The sequence below is a fragment of the Hordeum vulgare genome, chromosome 3H (assembly GCF_904849725.1).
Source record: "Hordeum vulgare subsp. vulgare chromosome 3H, MorexV3_pseudomolecules_assembly, whole genome shotgun sequence".
Classification (NCBI taxonomy): Eukaryota; Viridiplantae; Streptophyta; class Magnoliopsida; order Poales; family Poaceae; genus Hordeum; species Hordeum vulgare.
Window position 1 is genome coordinate 211419186 of NC_058520.1, and position 19722 is coordinate 211438907.

The 19722-nt window shown below is 44.4% G+C and overlaps 1 protein-coding gene across 1 annotated transcript; it reads left to right on the plus strand.

Annotated features, from left to right (window-relative positions):
* The first annotated feature begins 1316 nt into the window (after nt 1-1316).
* Nucleotides 1317-4132, plus strand: LOC123439810 (probable protein S-acyltransferase 1). The gene is made up of 4 exons (XM_045116475.1): nt 1317-1866; nt 2555-2746; nt 2841-3158; nt 3258-4132. Exons 1-4 carry the CDS (start codon nt 1813-1815, stop codon nt 3969-3971), a joined length of 1278 nt encoding a protein of 425 aa, XP_044972410.1. The 5' UTR covers nt 1317-1812; the 3' UTR covers nt 3972-4132.
* The last annotated feature ends 15590 nt before the right edge of the window (nt 4133-19722 follow it).

The following is a 19722-nucleotide window of genomic DNA, read 5'->3' on the forward strand; positions in this document are numbered from 1 at the left end:
GTGTAAGCCAATCCTATATATATATCTCTTCTTTTCAGTACATGTACTTGTAACGATATCCATTCTTGCGACACGACGAGATGCGCTTCTATCCCTGCCGAGGCCTTCGTGCCAAATTGAGGATAGGGCCGCATCTTGGACGTGACATATATCCTCAACTATTCTCATTTCCTAAAGATAAGGATATTCCCATTGCCAATGCACATGTACTTGCCACGAAGGAATTTTGTGACATGTTCCATCTTCCCATGTCATCCATTGTTGTTTAGCAAATTATGCAACTTTAGGAGCTTTTGATTAGCATCTGAGATACATATGATAAAGACTGTTCGAACTACTACTGGTCTATTAACAAATATTCTACCAAAAGAATATACACTAAATTATCAGGAAACCCGCGATTTGCACCTAAGCATTTCCAATGGATTTGGAAATCATGTTTTCTGCACAAACAAAAATTCCTTTTCTTGTGGTTGATACATGACATGCTAAATACGAAAATTCTCTTGACCAGGAAGATATTCTATATGGACAATAACTCATGTGTATTATGTGATGATGAGCCAAATGAGGACTATATGTATTTATTCTTATCATGTAACTTCAGTCAAAGTTTCTGGTTTGGCCTAGTGCTTGAATGAAATGCTGATTTGGATACAATTGATATGTTACTTGAGGCCAAAGAGAGAATGGAGATCTCATGCATTATGGAATGCCTCATCACTGGATGTTGGAGCATATGAGAACATAGAAATAGCACCATATTTTACCGCAAGCAGGATAATCTTGATTATCGCATTAGTTGCTTTAAAGAACATTTTAGCATAGTCATTGAAAAGTTTAAGCCTAGGCTGAAGGAGGCTATGTATTGTGGCTGGACTATTGGTGAACTTCTTAGATGTTCACCACTATGTAACATCCACCTGCATGTGTTCCATCATATAATAACGAAGAAAGAGTTATAATAGAGACCTCCCCTACTGTTTTGTTCAAAAAGAAAAATTGTAAACAAATAATGATTTTCTATGAGGTCAGCGGCCAAAAAAATATTTTGATGTATTATACAAAGTGTTTCACTCTCAGCAATTTTTGTTGCTAATTTCAATTATAAAATCCAACAAGCTCTATAGGAATTTGAAAAATCCTGCGAAACTACTTCAAATATATGATGCCCTGATTTTGGAAAAGTGTGGTACAGATATGATTACACATCAAATTTTCTGCAGGCCGAAATTGAATCCTTAAAAAACAAGTAAATAGAATCATTTCGAAGCTCTTGATAATTGCCCTGGTTTAGGCGAAGAGAATAATAGAACATGAGTCCAAGAATATCCTAGTACACCGACAGACAGGTGGGCCAGCACGCATAGACTGCCGGCCGATCCACCCTGTCGTTCAGGCCGGCACGTTGGGGCAGGAAGGTCGTTGAGACCAACCTTGATTGATTTCCGACGGAAAACAATACACACGTAGCTACAACTGGCGCCCTCGCCTCGCCTAGAGAGAGAAACCCAAAGGGAAAAGCCGGAGATGGGCATTGCCATGGCAGAGAGCTCAAGGAGGTTGTAAGTTGTAACCCTCCATAACGAGCTGGGAGAGCAAGAGAAAGAAGACAGAGGAATCTGAAGAGCGACAGGTAGCTGTACCTCTGACCAGCAGGCGGCAGGCCTCGTCGTCGGCCACGTGTGGTGTGGCAGCGCCAGCTCCGGTGGCCGCAGGGCTGAACCGGACCCTGTGAGCAACTGGGCCTTGATCTCGGAATAAAGAGGGTGGCAAAATCGGGCCGTTTGGAGGAAGAAGCAGTGAAGCAGGATGGAAGAAGAGCCAAACCGGAGGAGGCTGTATCAAGTTTGGAGAGGAAGCAATGTACGTACATGCTGCTGTTCATCTTCATGTCTCTCTTGTCAAGTACTCCTACTTTTTGGTGAAAATCGGAAATTAAGATGTCACATTTGCTTCTTGGGAAAATTGTCTCTTTAGGTGTTGTGTGCTTCAATTTTATTTAGCAAAACAAAATTTAGTGTTTCCACGGTACATCATTTTCTGGTCAAATTTTTATTTATAAGAAAGTTTGGTAGCAGCTGACATATGGACAAGGTGCAAATGAAAATCTCAAGAAATGATCATAATAATCCATCTACACATTCTGTTAGCTGTTAACTGTTAGCCATTAGACTCCCTACTACTTTTGCATAATAATAATGCATTCGATTCCAAGATTCAATTAACGGACGTTAAATTTAAAGCTAACCATAGTGAGAAGTTTGATATAATGTTATTATGCATATGATACTATGGTACGATACTACATTCATAAACCATAGTATCAGAAACTAGTATCATAGACGATCTCATTTATTACTGTAACATACATGACACATAGTATTAACATAGCATTTAACCTGATACGATATCTACTATACCTATGTTAATCTAACTCTTTCTGTCTTCTCTTTAATAACTTATCACATCAGCATGTTTACTATTCCTAAGAATATGATACTAGCTATGATATCCCGCTATGCCCAGACTAACCCCACCAAAACGATTTCAGAAATTTGTCTGCGGCGGGCGCCTGATCTTCGGTCCCGACGCGGGTTCCCTCTTCCTGTCCACACTTCTAATCGCAGGCCCCTTGGTCGGCCTATGCTGCCAGTGCATCTCAAAGATGAACTCCAGCACTTCGGATCAGAAGAATGTCCTTGGCTTGCCGGTCCTCGTTGTCACAGTCGTTCTCGGTCTAGCGGTACGTGAGCTTCACAAAATTCAGCTTCAGGCCTTCAGCAAGCCGGAAATAACATCACAGCTGCTTGTTCTTGTCCTGTTGTAAATGGTTGTAGGATTTGGCATTCCTGTTCCTGACGTCGAGCAGGGACCCCGGTATCGTGCCGAGGAACGCGCGCCCTCCCGAATGCGGCGACGATCAACAGGTGGTGGACATGACCACGCCGTCGACGGAGTGGGTGAACGCGGCGAGCCCCCACCTCCGTCTGCCCCGCTCCAAGGACGTGGTCGTCAACGGATGCGTGGTCAAGGTGAAGTACTGCGACACGTGCCTGCTGTACCGCCCGCCCCGCACGTCCCACTGCTCCATCTGCAACAACTGCGTCCAGAAGTTCGACCACCACTGTCCCTGGGTCGGCCAGTGCATCGGCCTGGTCAGTCATCTCAATCATATAACTGCACTGCATCCTGAATCCTTCTTAATTTGCCACCAGCAACTGGAGCTGATAGATTCTGGTGTCCTTTTGTCGCAGCGGAACTACCGCTTCTTCTTCCTCTTCATCTCCACCTCCACGCTCCTCTGCTTTTACGTCTTCGCCCTGTCGTGGCTCAACATCGCCGCCGAGAGGGAGGAGTACAGCGGCTCACTGCTGAAATCCATGGGCGGCGAGGTGCTGTCCGTCGTGCTGATCGTCTACACATTCGTGTCGGTGTGGTTCGTCGGCGGGCTCACCGTGTTCCACCTCTACCTCATGAGCACCAACCAGACCACGTACGAGAACTTCAGGTACAGGTACGACAAAAAGGAGAACCCCTACAACAGGGGCGCGCTCGCCAACATCGCCGAGGTCTTCTTTACGCGGATGCCGCCCTCGCTCAACCGTTTCCGGTCGTGGGTGTCGGAGGACGACGACCCGTACGGCGGCGGCGGCGTGCTCTCTCCGATGAGCGGCGGGCTCGATCTGGAAATGGGGCGCAAGGGCGTACACTACAGCCCCGGCGGCATCCCGGCTATCCTTCAGGGGATGGATTACAGCGAGATGGAGAAGATGGATGGTGTGGGCGTGCACGTAAAGGACCGGCAAGCGGCGCCCGAAGCACCGGACCTGTTCGTGATCTCCCCGGCCCGGCAGCACGCCATGGGCTGTGGAGAAGGAGGAGGGGAAGGGGACCGTAGTCCCGCAATTGTACACGACCAAGAAGCTGAGAGGACACCTGTGAGCCCGAATGGAAATTCTGAACGGTGATCATGCATGACCTCTTTTCTTTACCCTTTTTGGCGATGAGGCCTACGTCGTGCAATTTTCCTTTATTTATTTTTTGCCTCGACTTGAAAGGTAAATTTTGGGTCCCAATAGTGGAGCAACATATGACCACACGTTTCATAATTATAGATTGAATCATCTCACCGCATGCATGTAAAGTGACGAAACTAAAGATGTCAACAGGATTTTTTCATCATTTCAGTTTTTAAAATATTATATCTTTTAAATAAAAAAATTCAATTAAAACACCGTTTTCATCATTAAATCCGTTGCGATGAGATCTTCGAAACTCGATCTCATAACGATATGCTGCGACGACTTTTTTGAGTTAAAAGTTACCATTGATGGGTCACCTACTAGTGTAGGGTCATGGACTAGATATCCAGGATCACCTAGGAACCCACACGGCCATTAAAATCTCATGATTACATATGCATTCGGAGCATACAACGGATCCACTTGGATCCATGGGTCACTCGGATGTCTTCTAATCAGTCGTCCAAAGACCATCACTTGGACAGAGACAAGCGTGGCGTGGTAGCTTCAACGACCAGGGACTTAAAACCATACATGAAGTGTAGTCAAGACTAGTGTTACCAGTAACGTCCATATATAGAGCTGCAGTTTCTAGTAACGCATGTAGTTACTCACATTAAATGTCTTTATAATGACATTTGGCGTGTCCTCACGAACTCTATATAAGCAACCCCGAGCTGTGTGACAAGGGTTCAGCATTCATTGTAATCAGGCACCCCCAGCGAAAACACAAGGCTCCGGGCACGAGACATAGGGTCTTTACCTCTTTCAGAGGGGCCCGAACTCGCTAAATCCGGGTGACACTTGTGCCGTAGCTAGGCTCCGCCCTCATTTGTACCCCTAGTATTCATTGTCGGGATCGTTCCCGTGACACTTGAGCCCACCATGGGGTTGCACGTCTAGCGATTTACAGTGTAGGTGGAGTTTTTCGAGTCACCATGATGACCCTCAACGGAGAGATTCTGTTCGGTTCCCTCAGCTTCATCTCCGACGATTCGACGTGGCTGCAGGAAGCTCCGCTGGACACGGACGTGCTGCCCGCCCGCGACGCGACGCATTTCTGTGCAACAACGTTCGCAGTCCTTCTCCGGCAGCTGTCGGTCCCGTGCCACTCGGCGCACCTTCATTCTGATGTACGCCGTCGCAAGCGCTCGTGATGCTCATGGCTCCAGTGTTGGATCAAGCACGATGTGCTCTTCAGACCACGGTCAAGAAAGTGGCCACGCTCGACTTCGACGAGCCCACCCTCAACTTGTTCCCGTCTTCGTGCGACAACTCCTTTAATGAAGTCGAGTGCGAGAGCAGCGAGCCAGCTGCAGAAATTCTGATGGCCGGAATAGACGGAGCACCTCCTGGGTTCTTCGCGCGAAATTCCCGTGGGCGAGATGAACAGGCGACGACGACAACGCCGGCGACGTGTACGTTCCCCATCCTGTCTCTGAGGAGCAACACGAGGAACTGAGGCAGAGGAATGAGCCTGCCCTTCTCACCCCTATTACCGGGACTACCCCGGAAGAGATGACTTTGGAAGCCGTGCGTGAGGCCACTCTGGCTGAGGGCGAGACGCTCGAGCGGATGCAGAGGTCACTCAACAAGGGAGCGGACCGAGAGCACCCCAGCTCCACTCGACATCACAAGAGATTATCCCCGAGCGATCACCCGTGCAATTATCATGAGATGTGCACCCCGCTGCAAAATTTGGCAACAACCACTAGGATCACTCATTCCATTCAACGGTCTGATTTGGCAGCTGGGGAAGGCATTCGGCAAACCCAGACACTCCCGAAGACTGCCTTGGAGAAAAACTCTATGGTGTCACACGCGCACAACCGCATACATAACAAGTTCGTCCGAACGGACAGGCCCAGTCGGCTCACAGCCTAGTCGCACCAGGAAGACACCGACGCTCTCCTCTGCTGAGAGAGCAGTATGGAGGCCCCAGATGCGACCACCACCATCACTTTCGGTCGCCCTCTCTAAGGGATGTCACCTACGGATGCCACTCTAACGGGGACAGATGGTCATCCAAGGACGATCGGAGGTGTAGTCCATCTGGGCGAAGGGGCTACGGAGATAGAGATTTCCGAGCACCACCGCTCAACGCCAGATACATCATCCTCCAAGTGTGGTCGACAGAGTCAGAGCCAGTAGAGAGCGGCCGAATGCTCGCGGTGTTACTGGTCTCGAGTGTTTCAATATAGACATTCCGGAAAATGAAATGATCCCCAACTACAGGTTAGCAACGGGGATAAGCAAGTTCAACGACGAATCGAAGCCAGAGAATTAGTTCAAGGATTACCGAGTGGCCGTTCAAATCGGTAGTGGCGACAATGATTGTGTCGCCATGAAGCACTTACCCCTCATGCTAGAAGGATCGGCAAGGTCATGGCTGAATCAGCTGCCACAAACAGTATTTACAGTTGGGGTGACCTGGCTTGAGTGTTCGTCAAGATGTTTGAGGGCACTTACAAACACCTAGGCGGACTAACTAAACTGCATTACTGTGTGCAGAGGAACAACAAAACTTTCCGCGTGTATATTCAGCATTGGACCACCATACATAATAGTGTGGAGAACATAATAGAGCATCATACCATTTGCGCCTTTAAGGCAGGCCTTCGTACTGCGAGCTCATACTGAAGTTTGTCCGGGATGATGTTCTGTCCCTTAGTTGGGCTATGGAAATCACGAGTCGGTACGACGACGAAGAAGAAGACTACTTCCGTGGCGGTAAAATCCGTGTGTCCGAAGCCCCTGAGTCGGGGGCGACGGGGCAAAAAGAAGAAGCCAAAAGCCGAGTCAGCCAATAAAATGGAAGCTGCAGCTATGCCCGGGCAAAGCAAAGGTGAGGGGAAATAGAAGAAGAAGGATTTGGTAGCCAAGAAGAAAGGCAAGCCCAAGGTCGACATCTTGGATCAGCCCTGCCAGATTCACACCAAGAGGGATGAAGATGGCAACCCCATTTTCCTGAAGCACGCCACTTGGGACTGTCATCTGATCAAGAAGGAGATGAGAGGAGGGCCTTCCGAGGGAAAGAACGATGACGATACAGAGGGGGATGATGCTTCCTAGTACCCGAACATCGAAAAAGGTCCTCATGATCTTTGCAGACGTCGAAATCAAGAGCCGATTGAAGGTTAGCAATCGAGAGGTGAACATGGCGGTTCCAACTGCCACCAAGTATTTGGATTCGGCCAAGACACCTATTACATTTGATCATTCGGATCACCCAACCCATGTAGAGACCCCCGCACGGCAAGCGCTGGTCGTAGATAAAGATGTCAATGGAATCCGATTGCGCAAAGTCCTCATGGACGGGGGAAGGAGGCTCAACATCATCTACATCGACACGCTGAATGCGATGGACATCCCTCTGTCCAGACTAAGCAAGAGCAACATGGACATTCACGGGGTAATCCCTAGGAAGAAAGGGAAGTCACTCAGGGAGATCACCGTCAAAATTGTCTTCGGCGGAAAGAAGAATTACACGAAGGAATGACTCACCTTCGAGGTGTCCCACTTTCATAGAGCACACCACACCATCCTAGGTAGGCCCGCCTATGCACGTTTCATGGCCCAACAATGTTACGTATTGTTAGGGAACATTTCATGGGAAGCAAAAAATTCCTTAGGAACACCCAAGATCTATTCTACGGAGATGCTAGCAACAAGAAGGAGAGGTGTCTACATACCATTATAGGCCAAAAGCGTTAAAGATATAGAGATCGTGGTTGGCATACTCATATCGCGTCGGGATGCAATCTGATCCAAGCACCACACATGTGAGACCTCCGAGTTTAGCACATGTCCAGCTCGGTGACGTGTACTCCTTTTTGATCTAGCATGAGAGGGATAATAGGTAGATGAGATCTAAACCAACATGATGGCATGGTGGTGGTGGTGCCAGTGAAATTCCAACAAGGCATCGCCAAGCGCATACCAGAGAAATGTGGGAGGAGTTGGGAGAGCCAATGGCCAAGGGTGAGGGGTTGGCTGCCCCATGCACCTCCCCTATCTATATATCGGCTAGAGGGCAGGGGAGGGCATCCACAACCCTCCTAGGGACGACCACATGGGATGAAACCGTTTAAATATGAAGATAACATCTTATCTCTAGATTCAACCCTTTAAATTTAGAGATAAGATCTTCTCTCTAGATTCGAACGACATGTGCCTTGCGGTGCAGCCAGCCCATGCGGGATGTAGCCCCACCCCTCGGTCCATGTGGACCCTTCTTGGGTGATTGGGCCCCATGGGGGAACCAACGAAACCTTTTAGAACCTTCCTGGTACTCTATCAAACAATTCCCAAACTTTTATGGAACCCTCAATATGACTTCCCGTATATAAATCTTTTCATCTGGGCCATTCACCACAAGAATCAAAAACTTTGCCGTATGCCATGGCAGACGGCAAAGGGGAGCACCCCGGATGGCAAAGGCCTTTATCGTCCGTCTATAGACGGCAATCTGGATGACAAAGGAAAATCCGGTAAAGGGGTTCTTTGCCGTCTGCATTGGGCCTGCGGACGGCAAAGAATTTTTTTCGTGCGGGGCGGACGGCAAAGACCATGGACGGCAGATCCACGAGACAGGGCTGTCAAGTGTTAATGGCGTCCTTTGCCGTTTTCCCTTTACCCCCTTTGTCGTCTACCCTGGGAGCCCTTTGTCGTCTGCCTTGGGAGATGGCTGATGGCAAAGGGGGCATCCATTCTACTTCAGCCGAGGCTTGGGGGCCCTTTGCCGTGTGCTTGGGCACCTTTGCCGTCAGCTCGGGCACCTTTTGCGTCGGTGGGCGGAAGGCAAAGGCTCCAAAATGCCCCTTTTTATTTTATTTTTTATTATATCCAATAATTCCAAAATAGAAAGACCGTTTGGGGCACCTAGGTGCCCATGCTCCTTGTCTTTCGACCACTAGATTGCATTTAGATGCGTACTATCATAACGGGTATATTTGTTAATGGATTATTTATTTTGGAAACCATTAATGGAAAAATATGACATAATCACTAATTGAATGCCATAATAATGGCCCTGCATACCATGTATGGCAACGTTCCATGTTGAGACATAATAAGAGAAAATAATCAATAATTAAGGTTTGATGTTTCATGTATGGAAGGTACGTGATATTTGTTAGTACTAGAGAAAACTATTTGTAACTATATGCGTGCGTACTTTTATTGAAGTACCAGCACGTACACATGGGTATCTTTAGTATATGTATATTTTAGTTAGATATAATGCCCTGAGTGTGTGTATATTTTAATTAGGTATATATGCATTCGCTGGATACCTACAAGATAGTATTTAGTCCATATTTACTTTAGGTATATATTTAACTAAGTATAATACTCGGATATGTGTATATTTTCATTTGGCATAGTACATTGGGTATGTTAATATGTTCAATAAATATAATACATATGCTATGTGTATATTTTTAATAGATAGAATTATATGTGTATTTTTAATAGGTACAAACAATATGTCAATATTTTTAGTAGGTATAACACCTGCGGTATGTGTATTTTTTTATTAGGTATAACACCTGCGGTATGTGTATTTTTTCATTAGGCATAACACCATGGGTTTGTCTATATTCATTAATATAATGCCCTAGGTACATGTTTATTTTTCATTACGTATAACACCCGAGGTATGTGTGTGTGTATTTATTAGGTATAATACTTCATGTGTATGTATATTTTTGTTAGGCATATCATCAACGCATATATTTGTATTAAGTATAATACCTAACAACTAGTGTCGTGATCTAATTTCATGTACAAGTGTATATTGTAATAACCAGTGTCGCGTCTAATAATATGTACGTGTGTGTATGATGAATTTTGATTTTACAAGCGTGGGAGTCTCCTCCAAATAGAGCAGGTACATAAATTTGGAAATAAATTGTAGATGCTCCAAGCATGCAAATGTATTAGGAAACACTAATGCATTATGTTTTCTATTAAATGCATTAGCGGGTTGGACCCGAACAAGGTGCCCAGGCACCTAGGTGCCCCAAACATTTTACATATATATATATATATATGATAGTTTCATCCATGCCAAACCATATATTACATCCATATATACATACATATTATGCAAGTTTCATCCGTATCAAACCATATATTACACTAGTTTCATCCATCCATACAAAGTTTCATATCCATATATTACAATAGTTTCATCCATACATATTATCCAAAAAAATACAAGTAACCCAAGCACTCCATCAACCCATGCTTCCGTGAAGTGAATGTAATCTGCAAAATGTGAAATAAGAAAGTTAGAAGAAGAAGACTAGATGAAGAAGAGAAGTATAGGTCATTTCGGAGCTAATTAAGCTTACTACGTCGTCTAGGAGGAAACTAAGCTAAATATATGTCATTTTGGAGGTACTTAGGTCAAAATAGGTCATTTAGGAGCTAACTATGCTTATTAAGCCATTTTGGAGCTAACTAAGCTAATTATAGGCCATTTAATAACTAAGTTAGGTAAAATAGGTCATCTTGGAGCTACGTAAGCATATTATGTCATTTAGGAGGGAACTTAGCTAAGTATAGGTCATTTTTGATTAAATAGGCCATTTCAGAACTAATTTAGCTTACTACGCCATCTAGGAGGAAAGTAAGCTAAGTATATGTCATTTTGGAGCTACTTAGGTAAAAATAGGCCATTTAGGAGCTAACTATGCGTATTAAGCCATTTTGGAGCTAACTAAGCTAATTATAGGCCATTTAATAGCTAAGTTAGGTAAAATAGGTCATCTTCGAGCTAGGTTAGCATATTATGTCATTTAGGAGAGAACTTAGCTAAGCATAGGTCATTTTTTTATTAAATAGGCTATTTCGAAGCTAATTTAGCTTACTACGTCATCTAGGAGGAAACTAAGCTAAGTGTATGTCATTTTGGAGCTACTTAGGTAAATATAGGTCATTTAGGAGCTAACAATGCGTATTAAGCCATTTTGGAGCTAACTAAGCTAATTATAGGCCATTTAATAGCTAAGTTAGGTAAAATAGGTCATCTTCGAGCTAGGTTAGCATATTATGTTATTTAGAAGAGAACTTAGCTAAGTATATGTCATTTTTATTAAATAGGCCATTTCGGAGCAAATTAAGCTTACTACGTCATCTAGGAAGAAACTAAGCTAAGTATATGTCATTTTAGAGCTACTTAGGTAAACATAGGTCATTTAGGAGCTACCTATGCTTATTAAGCCATTTTGGAGCTAACTAAGGTAATTATAGGCAATTTAATAGCTAAGTTAGGTACAATAGGTCATGTTGGATCTAGGTTAGCTTATTGTGTCATTTACGAGAGAACTTAGCTAAGTATAGGTCATTTTTTGTTTAAATAGACCATTTTGGAGCTAATTTAGCTTACTACGTTATCTAGGAGGAAACAAAGCTAACTATATGTCATTTTAGAGCTACTTAGGTAAAAATATGTCATTTAGGAGCTAACTATGCTTATTAAGCCATTTTTTGAGCTAACTAAGCTAATTATAAGCCATTTAATAGCTAAGTTAGGTACAATAGGTCATTTTGTAGCTAAGTAAGCTTATTATGTCATTTAGGAGAGAACTTAGCTAAGTATAGGTCCTTTTTTTATTAAATAGGCTATTTTGGAGCTAATTTAGCTTACTACGTCATCTAGGAGGAAACTAAGCTAACTAGATGTAATTTTAGAGCTATTTAGGTAAAAAATAGGTCATTTAGTAGCTAACTATGCTCATTAAGCCATTTTGGACCTAACTAAGATAATTATAGGCCATTTAATAGCTAGGTTAGGTAAAATATGTCATCTTGGAGCTACGTAAGCATATTATGTCATTTAGGAGAGAACTTAGCTAAGTATATGTTGTTTTTGATTAAATAGGCCATTCCGGAACATATTTAGCTTACTACGTCATCTAGGAGGAAACTAAGCTAACTATATGTCATTTTGGAGCTACTTAGGTAAAAATATGTCAGTTAGGAGCTAACTATGTGTATTAAGCCATTTTGGAGCTAACTAAGCTAATTATAGGCCATTTAATAGCTACGTTAGGTAAAATAGGTCATCTTCGATCTAGGTTAGCATATTATGTCAATTAGGAGAGAACTTAGCTAAGTATAGGTCATTTTTTTATTAAATAGGCCATTTGGAAGCTTATTTAGCTTACTACGTCATCTAGGAGGAAACTAAGATAAGTATATGTCATTTTGGAGGTGCTTAGGTAAAAATAAGTCATTTATGAGCTAACAATGCGTATTAAGACATTTTGGAGCTAACTAAGCTAATTATATGCCATTTAATAGCTAAGTTAGGTAAAATAGGCCATCTTCGAGCTAGGTTAGCATATTATGCCATTTTGGACCTAACTAAGCTAAGTATAGCATTTAGGAGGAAACTAAGCTAAGTATATATAGGTCATTCTAGAGCTAACTTGTGTAAAATATACCATTTTGGAGCTAAGGTAAGGTAAGTAAACACCATTATGAGGTTGTTAAGTAAAACACTAGAAAAAACATACCATTCTCGTTAGCACGGCGGTGAAGCACATGGGCTGTGGCTTGTTTCACCTGGAGAAGGCTGCCTTGGAGAATGCTCCACTGTAGAAGGGTCGTGCGATGCGTTTCGGGAGATATTCGGCACCAAACATTGTTTTCAATGTGTCGTTAGCATGATGACACTCAAAATATCACTTCATTGAAATTAAACTCACGACCCCCGCCATGTTAATGACTGGCATCGTGGGAGGGACGTGGCCAATCTTCTCGCACACAGGATGTACATTTGGTTTCACAAGTCAAACTTTTTAGTTATTAATGAAGCGAACCTTAAAATGCAAGATTTGACAAATATGAAGAAGAAACTTACCACGAAGAGCTCGTACATGGCCCTGTTAGACGCATCATTCCGTGCCCTCTCCGCCTCCACCAACGCAGCCATCCTCTGCTCCAACTCCTTCATCTCCTTATCCTTCTCCGCCAAAAGCGCATGCGTTGCCTCTCTCTCTTTCAGAATAGCAGCCTGCAAGACAACTCATTGTTAGCACTGTAATCATATTGGTACACACACACAACGTAATGCGGAAAGATAGTTGAGTCCATTAAACTAAGCTCGATGGCGAGCTCGACTGGCCGTGGACGAGGTGTTATCTCAGTACATGAGTTTGTTTGGCGTGCCTTTATCTACCGAAGAGTGCTAGGACAACGTATAAGGCCGTCTCCAATGGCAATCGAGCCATGGGACCTCCCGTTGCCAGCTATCATCACCAGCTCTGGATCGATAGGCCCATGGCTCGGGTTAAAGTCCTCCCCTTTCCTCGACTTCCCGTGATCTCTGTACTTCACGAGCTTGTGGTGGGAGGATATTGTAACAACCCAGATGTATCCCTTTCCATATTTGTACTCCTTCCCTATTTTGTGGAGACTTGGTTGAATCATGTATGGATGTTAAATAGAGGTTATCATTTCATGTGGCATTATTTTATGTCATCATCTTGCATCATGACATTCATTTGCATTCATGGCAATCCCATTCTTGTGTTGCTAGTGTTTGATCCATCATGGGAGTGCTAGTGTGATTATAAATGTGTGGGTTGTATGTGGTACTTTCAAAACTATGCAATTCAAAACAATGCTAAAACCCTTACCCCATTAATTACTTAACTTGTGTTTTAAACTTTGCTTGATCCTGTTTTAGAAATGTTAATACTTTAGAGGATTTGTTTGTGGATGAGGGGGTAGCTCTCACTGTTATTTTGGACTTTGTGTTATGAGGGTTTTTAAACAAAAACAACATTAATTTCCTGTTTTAAGTGTATTTTATTTTGTCCTAAAAATCTGGTTTATATTTTTGTTAAATAGGGCATAATTCCCTCATGCCATATCTAATTTTTATTTTTTCAAATCCCTGTGTTTGCCTCTAAGGTATTTTGGTTTGCAGTTTTATTAAAGAATAAATGAAAACCTTTTATCCCCTGCCTTAGCCGCGCGCAAGAGAGAGCCAGTGGGCTGGGTCCCTCTTTTCCCTCCTTGGCCAGCCTCCTTCTGTCGCAGAGAGGACCATAGCGCGCGCCTTCTTCCTCCTTTCCAGCGCGGCAGCCAGGGCCCGCTCCTTAGTGGCTCCTCCCTGCCACCTTTTTCCTCCCGCCGTCCCTCTCCTCTGCTCGTGCGAGCACATGGGTCTGCCATGCATCATTCCTCCCTCTCCTTCCCCTTTATAAGCATGTGGGCGTCCGTGCCTAGGGTTTCCCCCCTAGCGCCGCCACCCTCTCCTCCTCCTTGTCCATCTCTCTCCCTTCCAGGTAAGTTTCTGTAGATAGAACAGAGAGCAGACCCGAGAGAGAGAGAGAGAGAGAGGAGATCGCTGCCGTCTACGTCTGCGCTGAGTCATCCCCGGCGTCTGTGAGCATGTCCAGGGGCTCGGGGTGGTTCCCCGCGTTCCATTCCCGGCGCTAGGTGCCCCGGAGATCCTCCACGACGACGGCTACGTCCTCGTGAGCATCGCCGTCGTTCTTCTCCACGCGTGGTCGTCCTGCTTCGGCTCCGGGAGGCTTCCCCAACCCTTCTTCTCCCCTACGTCAACTATGTTTGACTCCAGGGTGAGCATGTCATCTCCTCCCCCCACTTCCTCCTCCCGTAGACGCGCCATAGCTTCTCATCGCCGTGGCACGGAAGAGCCGTGCCGGCCAACCGTCGCTGCGGGCTCCCTCCTGCCGATCTGAGTCGGGGAATGGGTTCCCCAGGGACCCCGCGTCTAGCGACAAGGGTCGCCGTGTCGATTAGGTCGCTGGAGCGTCGCCGGAGAGCCGCTGGTGTTGTCCTCTGTTTCGGTCACCTGTGTCCAGGTAGAGCAGAAGGGACTGCTCAAAAGAGCAACACCCCGCTCTTTGTTAAGCTCCGATCGACTAGCGCAGTGGTGGTGTGGCTCGGGGTGCAACCAGTAGGTTGTGGGTTTGAATCCCAAGTCCCCCCTTTTTATTTTTATTTCCTTTTGATTTTATTTTGTTATGTTTTCTTTACTGCCGGGGTTTTGCTTGTTGTTTTCTTTTTCTCCTGATGCACTAGGGTTTGTAGTATGTGTTTGTGTGTTGTAGATGTATGTGTGGAGTGTATGTGCGCTTGTGTTTGCACATACACTTGAGCTAGTAGGTATAATCATGTATGTGTGCATATCCACATATAGTGTGATGGGTGTTTCTACTATGTGAGTGTGTGTGTGAGTAGTTCCTTGTGTGTGGATGCATGTGTAGATGTAGGTGTGTGTGGTGTGAGTCCACATATACATGTGCATGTGCGGGCACATATATACTTGGGCATGTGTGTGCTCGTGTGTGTGTTTGTGTGTGTGGATGAACACCCCCCCATGATAGGATAAGCTTGTTGATGATTCTATGCTATGCCTAGTTAGTTTAAATCTTTTCCTGGTAAGTGTACATATGTACATATTACCAAATATGGTAGCTTCTACATGTGACAATAAGCCACTTGTAGCTTATAGGAATCCTTGTGGTATTTTTGAGCTAGCCTTGTGCAATGATGTTTCATGCAAGTACCTATGTTTGAATATGAGTTTTGGGGTAGAATCATCCCAGGAATCCATTGGTACAATTAGATTTCATTTTAGAGCAACTTCATAAAACTGTTATTTTCTGATGTGATGCCATGTTTAGTGCTTTACATTAGGTGGTGGTTTGATCCTTTGTGGATTAGTCCTTGATGGAGTGGTAGTGGATGAACCCTCTACAGCTTGAGACTTTCATTTTGTTCTTAGGTTTTTTGTATGCACCTATTGTGCCCTTTCAAAATGGACACTTGGCTGAATCTGTCAGATTTGTGAAACCCTAACAATTTCACTAAGTTTGGGAATCTGGAGTTATTTTCTTCCCCTGTTGTGTGGTGTGAATTAGCTCCTGTGTTGCGAATTAGCCCATGCATCAAACTAATGTTTGTTAGCTGTTATTTTTGTCTATCTCCCTATAAAATTTCATGCTTATACACCTCCTGTAGATATCATTTTGGAAGTTCCGAAGATGCTTCAGAGCATAAGCAGCTGGTGAAAATCTGTAATTTTCACTAAGTCACAATCTGTGATATTTTGTCCAAGTTAGTGGCTTTAGATCTGCTCATGGATGATTCGTTTGCCTTAGATTTTTGTCCAAGGTTGTAGCGCTTTTGGATGGCTTCAGTTTCATGCCTTGTTTGATTTATTTAGAGGGTTGTAGCTACTGTAGATCTTGTAGACAAACTGCTATGTTGCTGTTGAAAACAGATTGTATGCTTATGTGGTTTTAGAGCTTGTGTGGGTATTGGTTGTTGGTGTGGTGTGATCCCAAGCACCATTCCACTTGTATTTTGTTACTTGATCATGTGGCAACCTGGTTACACCAGTGAGTTCCCATATGTTTGTGTTTGTGGCTGTTTTGATTTGTAGGCATTTGAAAGTAGTTTTGTAGTTTCTAGTTGATCCGTGACTCCATTCATTATGTTCTTTATATGTTTTTGCATCGTTTTCTCATGATGCACATGTTCATGCCATATTCATGCATGTCAAGATAACTTAATATGAGGTTCTGTCCAGAATTCAATTAACTCAACTAATTCATATGAGAGTGGCTAGAATAGTGATGCATGCTTACTTCTTCACACATGCATCATATTGGTTGTTGCATTATGTTTTGCGGGTGTTCATTGGCTGTTATCTTATCTTGGGTAGCATCGGGAACGGAGAGCGAGTACATGGATTCTGGAGAGTACGTGCAAGAAGAACAAGAGCAGTTCTAGGCTGAAGAAATCACAGGCAAGATGACCGTGACCTTGACATCGTTTCTAGCTTTGTTATGCTTAGAATCACGTTTCCTTTGTTACTTGCTCGCTTCCTACCACATGATATAAATGCCAACTATCTTTACCATGAACCCCAAACACTTCCCTGTCCTAGCAAATATTGTTTGGCTAAGTAGGCTTGCTCAACCTCTAATGAATAGCTTTGCTAGTTGCAGGTGACAGCTGGTCCATGTGATAACATGGGTATTTTGATATCATTATGTTTAAATGTTACTTCATTAATGCACCTATATACTTGGTAAATAACGGAAGGCCTAGCCTTTTGCCGGGTGATTTGTTCCGTTGTTGCCGCCTTAGTTTCGGCTACCGGTGTTTGACACCATAATTGAGCGCTCCTAACATGTTCGGGGTTGTTAGGGGGACCCCCTTGATAAATCATGTAGTGTTAAGGTTGGTCTGGCAGGACCCAACTTTGGTTTTAATCTGCTAATCACTTAATAATTAAATGCATAGGGAATAGCTACCCCGAGGAGTTAATCAACAACCCGGGCCCGTGCTCCTCATGAGTGTTGGTCCAAACTGAGCAGACTAGGGGGACAGCGCGGGCAACTCGAGGTTTGGTTTAACCCGTAGTGTGACTCATCCGTCGTGTCCTGAGACTGAGATACGCGGCTCTTATCGGGGTCGTCGACACGTCGGGCGGTCCTGTTAGGTTTATCTTACCTTAGCGATATATCTTGCGCATTGGGATTTCGGTGAAACTTTGGGTCTCCTCAAAGTTGAGGTTTTCCCCTAAGGAATCCGACGAGATCACGAGTTTCGTGATAGAGGATTACTTTGCGGCCTCTGGAAATTTGTGATGGACTAGTTGGAGCACCCCTGCAGGGTTTAATATGTCAGAAAGCCGTGCCCGCTGTTATGTGGCAAATATGGATACTTTGTTAACATCCGGTTTTAGACAACTTAAAGCAACTCTAATAAAAACTGCCAACTGTGTGCGTAACCGTGATTGTCTCTTTCGAAGGTCGTTCTCTGATCGAGAACACGGTGGGGTTATGTCTGACGTAAGTAGGTGTGCTGGATCACTTAATGATCAACCTAGTCTTCGACCGCCTTGCGTAGACCACCATATGTTACTCTGATCATCGTAAGGTAGCCACCATATATGCTTAGGTTGCTGCAAACTCATACACTTAACCTTCCTCACCCATTAACTTGGCTAGATTCGATACCAGTGTCATTAGATTGCTCAGTCCCCGTGGCTCATAGATTACTACAAACACCAACAGGTACAGGTACGCCTGACGCAGGAGATCCCAATGACAGCCAGCTGAAGTGGGAGTTCGATGAGGACTCTGGCAGACTGTACGTGAATTACCCGGAGGACTAAGGCCTTGGTCGTGATCGTGGGGCCAGCATGCGGGATTTCATAGTTTTTACTTGTTTTCATGTTGTCCGTAGCTGGACTAAAGTACGCTCTGAATAATGTGTGTCTGTAAGCTATATGCTATACTCTTATCAGATGACAAGTGTATGCCCTACTTGTCACTCTTTCAGTTATGTAATGTTATGATTATCTCGCTTGCGAAACATTTAGATGCGCCCCTTTCCATTTTGAGGCCTCGCCCCCAAAATGGGAAAGGGCCGCATCTTAGTCGTTACAAGTTGGTAATCAGAGCCTTACGACCATAGGAGACTTTGTGTGATCGAACTTGGCCGAGTCGAGTCCAGTAAAATGATTTGAGTCTTAGTTATATGGGAGAGTAGGTTTCTTTTTTCTCCTCTTCTATGCTCTGGTGAGGTTCACGACTTAGGAAATCTTAATTCTACTCCTCTTCTTGCTCAAACTTTTTTTAGGATCACACGGATATTTTGAAATCTATATGATGTCGATGTGACGGAGTTCTGTCTTGGTGCCTCCTGTCTGACTTGATTTCTTCCGAGGAGTTGAGCTCCAGGGGATTCTTGAGCATATCGCTATCATTCAGATTTCTTAGTATCTCAGGACGGAGGATGTTCGTAATTGCTACAATACTAGTAGTGACGAGAGGAGTCCGGCTTCCCAGTACTGGTGCAGAGAGTTCCGGATGCATCGACACACTTTGTATCGTTGTGATTACGAGGGTCTGTGTTAGATGAAGGTCCGAGATTCTTGTTATGTGTTGACGGATGTGATACACTGGACAGGTTAGTATAGGAGTTGTTTGACATATTACTCCTTGTATTCGTGGACCAGATTGCATGACCTGATATTTCGGGAATTCATAGGTGGGATATCACGTAGTGACTTATAGGGCAATTTTCCTACAGATGCATGATGTGAGGTTGGGATTCGACATTCAGTGGGTACGTTTGTTCACGGTCGTCTTACAGCGGTTCTCGTTGTGTCTTAAAGAGTCCTTGTAGCTTGCTACGACTCGGGGACGCTTCGTAAGTCGTGCGCACTGCCTTGCACAAGATGGCTACTGTAAATTCGAGCCCATGCGATCATATCCATGAAGATATCGGATGGAATCTCTGTCATACGTTTGTTCCGAGCAATTATAGCTCATACTTGGTTTGCAAGTGGTCTTTAATCAGATATCGTCGACAGTCACTTTGAGGAAGCATTCTTACTATTTTGTTTGAGTGCAATTGCTAAATATTCTTGTTCAGATATTTCTGCCTATTGATTCAACTTTACCTTGAATGTTATTCTCTGGGCTAATGTGTTGTCCGTCTTCAGGATGGCTCCACCAACTCGCCAGAATCCGGGTCGCGAGGGTGCTGATGCTCCGCCACCACCTCCTCCTCCGCCGCCTCCTCCTACAGAGGCTTGGGAAGCGGTGATGGCTGCAACAAATGCTAACACCCGGATGTTAATTCAGCTGTTGCAAGAGAGGACCAATCAGCAGCAGGGCAATTTCAACCA